The sequence below is a fragment of the Sprattus sprattus genome (genome assembly GCF_963457725.1).
Source record: "Sprattus sprattus genome assembly, chromosome: 14".
NCBI lineage: Eukaryota > Metazoa > Chordata > Actinopteri > Clupeiformes > Clupeidae > Sprattus > Sprattus sprattus.
In genome coordinates, this window is record NC_137912.1 from 19016395 (window position 1) to 19025558 (window position 9164).

General features: G+C 43.8%; 1 protein-coding gene across 1 annotated transcript in view; it reads right to left on the reverse strand.

The window, feature by feature from the left end:
- Positions 1-1305: 1305 nt before the first annotated feature.
- Positions 1306-9164, reverse strand: part of ucmaa (upper zone of growth plate and cartilage matrix associated a) — a 10332-nt gene continuing 2473 nt past the window's right edge. The window contains exons 4-5 of the mRNA XM_080851148.1: positions 2422-2520; positions 1306-2007 (exon numbers count right to left, since the gene is read on the reverse strand). Coding sequence (XP_080707274.1) covers positions 1910-2007; positions 2422-2520 — 197 coding nt within the window. The 3' untranslated portion in view covers positions 1306-1909. The remainder of the gene's footprint in view (positions 2008-2421; positions 2521-9164) is intronic.

The window sequence follows — 9164 nt, forward strand, 5'->3', positions numbered from 1 at the left end:
CTTGAGTGAAAGCCAAGTAGGTGGTGAAACTGTTCAGGACTGTGTTGGCTGGCATGTCGGTTAAGGTTGTGTTTGCGATGAAGCTTGACCTGCTGGCTCAGCGGCAGCTGGGCATTCCTGCTGCAGTCTGTGTTACCTCACCCCAGTCTGTACCCACCTATGCCAGTTTGTGCCAACTCAAGGCAGTCTGACCTCCCCTAGGTCAGCCAGTATTGCCCCATACCAGTGGATGTACCTGTATTGTAGTATTTTAAAGGTTTTTGTTTGTTTGTTTTTTTAAACCACCTCTTTTATTGTCTTTGAATGTTGTCTTTGTGTTATATTGTATGGGAAGACTCTTGTAGGTATTAAAATATTTTGTAAGATGTTTTGGTATTGATAAACTTATTTGTTTTGTTTGTATTATATTTATGCCAAATGATCCATTTTACTTACATTAGTGACACAAATACAGTATATATCTAAACAAATGATGATTTCCTCATAATTCTTCTCAAAATGGAGATTTGATTGCCACAAAGCCTTTAGACGGGTGCACTGAACCATCATAAGCGCAGAATTACAGTACGTGTCTGCCGCAAGTGAGTGTGTACTGTATACATATGTGGTACTAAAGAACTATCCTAATTTAAGTAGGCCAATACTGAAGTGTAATTCCTCCAGGCTGGTGGTAGGTTTTTCCCAGGAGAGAATTCCCTGGCAGCAACAGGTCCTCATTGCCATAACAGAAAATGGTTCCTTCTACCATACACGTGAACACAAGAAGACAGCAAAAACCTGGACTCACATTACTGTCACGAACAAAGATCCAGAATCGAATCAGAGCTGCATCTGTATGTGGTCTGGCACAGAAGAGTGCTAGATCAATGTCTCTCACCTCTCCTTTCTAGATATGAGATAAAACCTCCATCATTACTATCAGGTGCACATGTCCACCAGTAGCAGCTACTGTTCCAGATGGTCCATCAAAGGAATATAGGGGAAAGGCTAATATCTGCCGTTCTGGGACAAGGAATGCTCACATTCTCAGTCTGCTTGCCTGCTTGACAGAGTCACAGATGATTTTCCAAGCTGTCATAGCTTCTGCGTTGTGGAATGTTAAGAGTCCTGCATTCCATAGAATTCCAGTTCCAGTAAGTGCTTGAGCAGTGTCCTTTTCCCCTGATGAATATTCCAGAACAACAATAATCTCATTTCACTCCACATCTCTCTCACTCACTCACTCACACACACACACACACACACACACACAATGCTCTCTCCATCCCTTGTTTAACTTGGAATGTTTCCAGTTCTCAGTCCAGATACAGATATAGGATTTTATTTGTATTCCAGTCGTTAATTACAGCACCATTTTATTTTTCAACACTAAGAATAGTTAAGAGAATAAATGACTATTGAAATCCCTAATAGGTAATCGTAATAGTACAAAGATTTTTTGACCATAAGGTGTCTGGGATAGATCCCATGTACTGTGTGATTGCTGGCCCAGACGCCACTAACACTGGTTTCATTAGGACTGAGGCAGCATACAGGAAACAAAAAAATAACTTCAAAACAATTGATTAATACAACCTATTGTAAATAACTTGGATATGAATTTGTTTCAACAACACAAAGTAGGATAATCACACAAACAAAAAAGACCATTACATATGGCATTTTTACAAATTTGATATGGCTTTGCACCTGTAAGGGAGCCACCTTTGGTATGTAGCAGCAAATCAATCAATTTGCTTAAAACCGTCCCCATTTTGTTAAAGCTTAAAATAATTGCCCTTAAATCATCAATTTAGTAAATATCTGGTTAGAGATATCTTTGAGTGACATCAAAGCACCCACTCACAGGAGGCCTAGCCCTCTGAGAAGGCGTGGCTCTCCTGTTCGTTTCCTTGGTTACAGAGCATGCTCAGTTGGGATGGCGATGATGCGGGTACCGTGGGTACATGCCGTCGTAGTAGTACTCGCGATATTGTTCGTTCGTCTCTTGGGTCCTCTCTCTTTGTTCTGAGAGAGGAAAGAAAATATTCAAAATGAGATAGTGACCCTCAATACAAGTTTTGGCCATCAAAATAAAAGGAAATGTTAATCACATACTTGCCATATTGTAGATCTAAATTACATTTTTTCTCCAACACTTTTATCCAAAGTATAAAACTATCAGTGGGTGTTCTCTTGGGAAATCTATTAGTTGAGCTACAGACAGTGTAGTTTTCAGTGCCACTGAAAGGTATCAAAGTGATAGCCAGAGTTTTCCATACCACCACACATCTGCTGACCATGCTTCTAATATAACACAGCCCAGTGGGAGGGTCTTGATATGACACTAATCACCCTCGGGTTTTGGCTGAAATGGAAATGAGATTTTAAAAGTGGATACGTGTGTGGAGAGAGGTGCGTGAGATGAAGATGAGAGCTCACCGGTGCGGTCCTCCTCTGCGTAGTTCTCAAACTCGGTCCTCTGCTCCTCTTGGCTCTCTCTCCTGCGTTCACTCGTGTCCCGGATCACTCTGTACTCCGCTGGAGACAGACAGCAAGAGACATGGCCAGACAGACAGACAGACATGGACAGACAGAGGAGGGAGACATGGACAGACAGAGGAGGGAGACATGGACAGACAGATAGAGGAGGGAGACATGGACAGACAGAGGAGGGAGACATGGACAGACAGACAGAGGGAGGGAGACATGGACAGACAGATAGAGGAGGGAGACATGGACAGACAGACAGAGGAGAGAGACATGGACAGACAGACAGAGGAGAGAGACATGGACAGACAGACAGAGGAGAGAGACATGGACAGACAGAGGGAGGGAGACATGGACAGACAGACAGAGGGAGGGAGACATGGACAGACAGATAGAGGAGGGAGACATGGACAGACAGAGGAGGGAGACATGGACAGACAGACAGAGGGAGGGAGACATGGACAGACAGATAGAGGAGGGAGACATGGACAGACAGACAGAGGAGAGAGACATGGACAGACAGACAGAGGAGAGAGACATGGACAGACAGACAGAGGAGAGAGACATGGACAGACAGATAGAGGAGGGAGACATGGACAGACAGACAGAGGAGAGAGACATGGACAGACAGAGGAGAGAGACATGGACAGACAGACAGAGGAGAGAGACATGGACAGACAGAGGAGAGAGACATGGACAGACAGACAGAGGAGAGAGACATGGACAGATAGAGGAGGGAGACATGGACAGACAGAGGGAGGGAGACATGGACAGACAGATAGAGGAGGGAGACATGGACAGACAGACAGAGGAGAGAGACATGGACAGACAGATAGAGGAGGGAGACATGGACAGACAGACAGAGGAGGGAGACATGGACAGACAGACAGAGGAGAGAGACATGGACAGACAGATAGAGGAGGGAGACATGGACAGACAGACAGAGGAGAGAGACATGGACAGACAGATAGAGGAGGGAGACATGGACAGACAGACAGAGGAGAGAGATATGGACAGACAGAGGAGAGAGACATGGACAGACAGAGGGAGAAGATGGGATTATTTTTTTACACTTTAGTAAATGCTTTTATCCAAAGCGATTGACCGCACAATAACAAATACACATCTGGATCTGGATGTGTGCCCCCCTAGGTCACAAACCCATGATCATGGTGCTCTTATCACCAGCTTCTCTGCCAGCTAAGACACAGGAACAATATATTCCAAACTATGGAACATTTTACCCCTTTAGGCTTTTGTTTTTACTAAGCCTTTTGTATAGTGCCATGAGTGTTGTTAAAATGCTGCCATTAACATTGCCTGGCCTGAACCCTCTACAGCAAGCACATAAGCACTGACGACAGTGAGGAAGAACTCCCTTTTAACACGAAGAAACCTTTAGCAGAACCCAGCTGAAGGTTGGGGGGGGGGGGGGGGGTCAGAGAGATAGGAAGGAGGGGGGAAGCAGAGACAATCAGAAGCAAAGAGATAACGTATACATACAGCCGCGGAAAAAATTAAGAGACCACTTCAAAAGTATCAGTTTCTCTGGTTTTACTATTTATTGGTATGTGTTAAAGTAAAATGTACATTTTAGTTTTATTCTATAACCTACTGGCAACATTCCTACCAAATTTCAAATAAAAATATTGTCATTTAGATCATTTATTTGCAGAAAAATGACAATTGGTCAAAATAGCAAAAAAGATGCAGTGTCTTCAGATCTCGAATAATGCAAAGAAAACAAGCTCATATTCATTTTTAAACTACACAATACTAATGCTTTAACTTAGGAAGAGTTCAGAAATCAATATTTGGTGGAATAACCTTGATTTAAAATCACAACTTTCATGTGTCTTGGCATGCTCTCCACCAGTCTTTCACATTACCGTTGGGTGACTTTATGCTACTCCTGGCGCAAGAATTCAAGCAGCTCGGCTTCTTTTCATGGCTTGTGACCATCCATCTTCCTCTTGATCACATTTCAGAGTTTTTTTTATGGGATTCAGGTCTCGAAATTGGGCTGGCCATGACAGGGTCCTGATCTGGTGATACTCCATCCACACCTTTACTGGCCTGGCTGTGTGGCATGGAGCATTGCCCTGCTGGAAAAAACACTTCTCAGAGTTGGGGAACATTGTCAGAGCAAAAGGAAGCAAGTTTTTCTTCCGGGACAACGTTGTACTTTGCCTGGCTGAGGTTTGTAAAAGACCATAAGGATTGAACCAAAGCGGACTGGAAGGTCTCCTAGTTCGTCTTCTCTGATGAGTCCAATTTTCAGCTTTGCCCAACACATGGTCGTCTGATGGTTAGACGGAGACCTGGAGAGGCCTACAAGCCACAGAGTCTTGCACCTACTGTGAAATTGGACTCATCAGAGAAGACGAACTAGGAGACCCTCCAGTCGGCTTTGGTTCAATCCTTATGGTCTTTTACAAACCTCAGCCAGGCAAAGCACAACATTGTCCCGGAAGAAAAACTTGCTTCCTTTTGCTCTGACAATGTTCCCCAACTCTGAGAAGTGTTTTTTCCAGCAGGGCAATGCTCCATGCCACACAGCCAGGCCAGTAAAGGTGTGGATGGAGTATCACCAGATCAGGACCCTGTCATGGCCAGCCCAATTTCGAGACCTGAATCCCATAAAAAAAACTCTGAAATGTGATCAAGAGGAAGATGGATGGTCACAAACCATGAAAAGAAGCCGAGCTGCTTGAATTCTTGCGCCAGGAGTAGCATAAAGTCACCCAACGGCAATGTGAAAGACTGGTGGAGAGCATGCCAAGACACATGAAAGTTGTGATTTTAAATCAAGGTTATTCCACCAAATATTGATTTCTGAACTCTTCCTAAGTTAAAGCATTAGTATTGTGTAGTTTAAAAATGAATATGAGCTTGTTTTCTTTGCATTATTCGAGATCTGAAGACACTGCATCTTTTTTGCTATTTTGACCAATTGTCATTTTTCTGCAAATAAATGATCTAAATGACAATATTTTTATTTGAAATTTGGTAGGAATGTTGCCAGTAGGTTATAGAATAAAACTAAAATGTACATTTTACTTTAACACATACCAATAAATAGTAAAACCAGAGAAACTGATCATTTTGAAGTGGTCTCTTAATTTTTTCCGCGGCTGTACATACACCAGATAGGAGTTTTGAGGCAGTGATCATCATTTTGACACAACTTTTCCCTAAAAGGGTAGCGGTCTTTGGAATGAGGATTGTCCTGGTCTGTAGCGGTCTAAGCCAGATCATAACTATTACAGTATTACACTATGTGGGGAGACAGTTTTGTCCCAAGGGGAGGAGTGAGTGCAAACAAGTGGACTCCTCGTCCATCAACTTCCTTTTTCAGATGACCAATGACTCAGTGTTGCAGGCTTCTCCCTACTTATTTCAGGAATCACAACCCTTTACCAACTAAAGCTGTAATACTTATGAGGGCTAAGAGAACAATTGGGTAGACATAGATAAAAAGCTGTAATTGCTACAGATCACTCTCAGCAGGCAGTACACATGGATAATAGTATATAAAAGCTCTTAATTGATACTTTTAGCACAATGCTTCCTTTGAAATCATAGCATTGCAGTGCCAGGTGTGGTGGCTCTCAAGAGAAATAAGGCATATCAGCTTTGTGAAGGGATGTGTGCAGCATAAGGGGATCATTATAGAAACAGTCTTTGGCCCACCACCATAACTGCCACCTAGCCATAACTGGTTACTTCTGGGGGAGCCGTAGAACAGCGGCGGAGGCAGTCCATACCAGCAAGTCTAGTGCCCATGAGGACCAGGTTTGATTCCAGCCATTTCTCAAGCTCTCTCTCTCTCTCTCTCTCTATCTCTCTCTCTCTCTCTCTCTCTCTCTCTCTCTCTCTCTCTCTCTCTCTCTATCTCTCTCTCTCTCGCTCACTCTCTCTTTCTCTTCCACTCATTTACTGTCGTATCTTCACTGTCCTATTGAATAAAGGCTAGAAAAACCCAAAGGTTAAACATAAGAATAGCTGGTTACTTCTCAGATGACCTCCAATAACACACATGCCCTTACACACACACACACACACATCATCACCAACACCATCCACCCACTCTTTCCACAACAGTAACAGCACATCGCTGTGAAATGTTTGCCTCCACAAACATGCACACACCGCAATGCAAACACATACACACACACACACACACACACACACACACACACACACACACACACATACATCACAGACCTCCCATAACACATAACACAGTGCCAAGCACGGGCTTCAGTGTGTGTCACACTCAGGCAGTCTGTTTACTCTAGGCACCAGTGTCTGCCCATTCCTCTCTAGAAGTACAGAGAGCATGGGTTGAGATCAGGTAATGCCATGTTCGTGGACTCAACGACACGAGTGGAGTGGCATTTATCGAAGGCTTTATTGATATCCAAGTATCACACACACACACACATACACACAGACAGGCGCATGCACAGATACAAAGTTACAGTTTGGACTTCCACAGAGTGTGTGTGTGTGCACAGATGTATTGAGTTAAGAATAGCTATAATCTGTGTGTGTGTGTGTAATGAGGTAAGTGTATCATGTATGTGTGTGTGTAATGAGTTAAGTACAGTAGTGCGTCTGCACATTCCTGTCTTTGCTCCAGCTGTGCTCTTCCTCAGACCTGCAGCTTGGGCCCGACCCAACAGAGTCACAGCACCAGACACAGACACACATTATATATCTCTCCCTCTAACACACTCAGACACACACACACACACTCACACACACACTCAGGTTTCATACCCACACTTGTGCGCATGGACAAATACCACCATTGTTTTCAAGAAGACTACGCACACACTCACATCATAATGTATTCACAAACTGTGCTTTCCTTAACACACACAGCCGTGCACACACACACACACACACACACACACACACACACATACACACACTCACGCACAGAGACTGTTGCTGGGAGGGGTGAAACGTTTTTTTACTGAAGTTTTCCACGCTGGAAGCAGAACCATGCTGGCAGGTTGGATGAGTTAGTCGTGGCTCTGGTGTGTGTGTGTGTGTGTGTGTGTGTGTGTGTGTGTGTGTGTGTGTGTGTGTGTGTGTGTGTGTGTGTGTGTGTGTGTGTGTGTGTGTGTGTGTGTGTGTGTGTGTGTGTGTGTGTGTGTGTGTGTGTGTGTGTGTGTGTGTGTTAGAGGGAGAGAGAGATATGTGTATGGAAGAGAGAGAGAGTGTGTGTGTGTGTGTGTGTGTGTGTGAGAGAGAGACAGACAGACAGACAGACAGAGTGTGTGTCTGTGTGAGTGAGCAAGAGAGAGAGAGAGAGTGACAGACAGAGTGTGTAAGTGTGTGTACAGTATGTGTGTGTGCTTGATTGCAAGAGAGAGACATGTGCTTACTATGTTAATGTGTGCGAGAGCTCCATGCTACCCTGTCGGTCCTAGAACTCTCAACTGCAGCAGCCCCATTAGATGGCAAGCCCCTTCAGCTAAACCTCTAAAGCCACTCTCACACATATATACAGCCGCGGAAAAAATTAAGAGACCACTTCAAAATGATCAGTTTCTCTGGTTTTACTATTTATTGGTATGTGTTAAAGTAAAATGTACATTTTAGTTTTATTCTATAACCTACTGGCAACATTCCTACCAAATTTCAAATAAAAATATTGTCATTTAGATCATTTATTTGCAGAAAAATGACAATTGGTCAAAATAGCAAAATTGATGCAGTGTCTTCAGATCTCGAATAATGCAAAGAAAACAAGCTCATATTCATTTTTAAACTACACAATACTAATGCTTACACTTAGGAAGAGTTCAGAAATCAATATTTGGTGGAATAACCTTGATTTAAAATCACAACTTTCATGTGTCTTGGCATGCTCTCCACCAGTCTTTCACATTGCCGTTGGGTGACTTTATGCTACTCCTGGCGCAAGAATTCAAGCAGCTCGGCTTCTTTTCATGGCTTGTGACCATCCATCTTCCTCTTGATCACATTTCAGAGGTTTTTTATGGGATTCAGGTCTCGAAATTGGGCTGGCCATGACAGGGTCCTGAACTGGTGGTACTCCATCCACACCTTTACTGGCCTGGCTGTGTGGCATGGAGCATTGCCCTGCTGGAAAAAACACTTCTCAGAGTTGGGGAACATTGTCAGAGCAAAAGGAAGCAAGTTTTTCTTCCGGGACAACGTTGTACTTTGCCTGGCTGAGGTTTGTAAAAGACCATAAGGATTGAAAAAGCGGACTGGAGGTTCTTCTAAGTTCGTCTTCTCTGATGAGTCCGATTTCACAGTAGGTGCAAGACTCTCTGGCTTGTAGGCCTCTCCAGGTCTCCGTCTAACCATCAGACGACCATGTGTTGGGCAAAGCTGAAAATTGGACTCATCAGAGAAGACGAACTAGAAGACCCTCCAGTCCGCTTTTTTCAATCCTTATGGTCTTTTACAAACCTCAGCCAGGCAAAGTACAACGTTGTCCCGGAAGAAAAACTTGCTTCCTTTAGCTCTGACAATGTTCCCCAACTCTGAGAAATGTTTTTTCCAGCAGGGCAATGCTCCATGCCACACAGCCAGGCCAGTAAAGGTGTGGATGGAGTACCACCAGATCAGGACCCTGTCATGGCCAGCCCAATTTCGAGACCTGAATCCCATCAAAAACCTCTGAAATGTGATCAAGAGGAAGATGGATG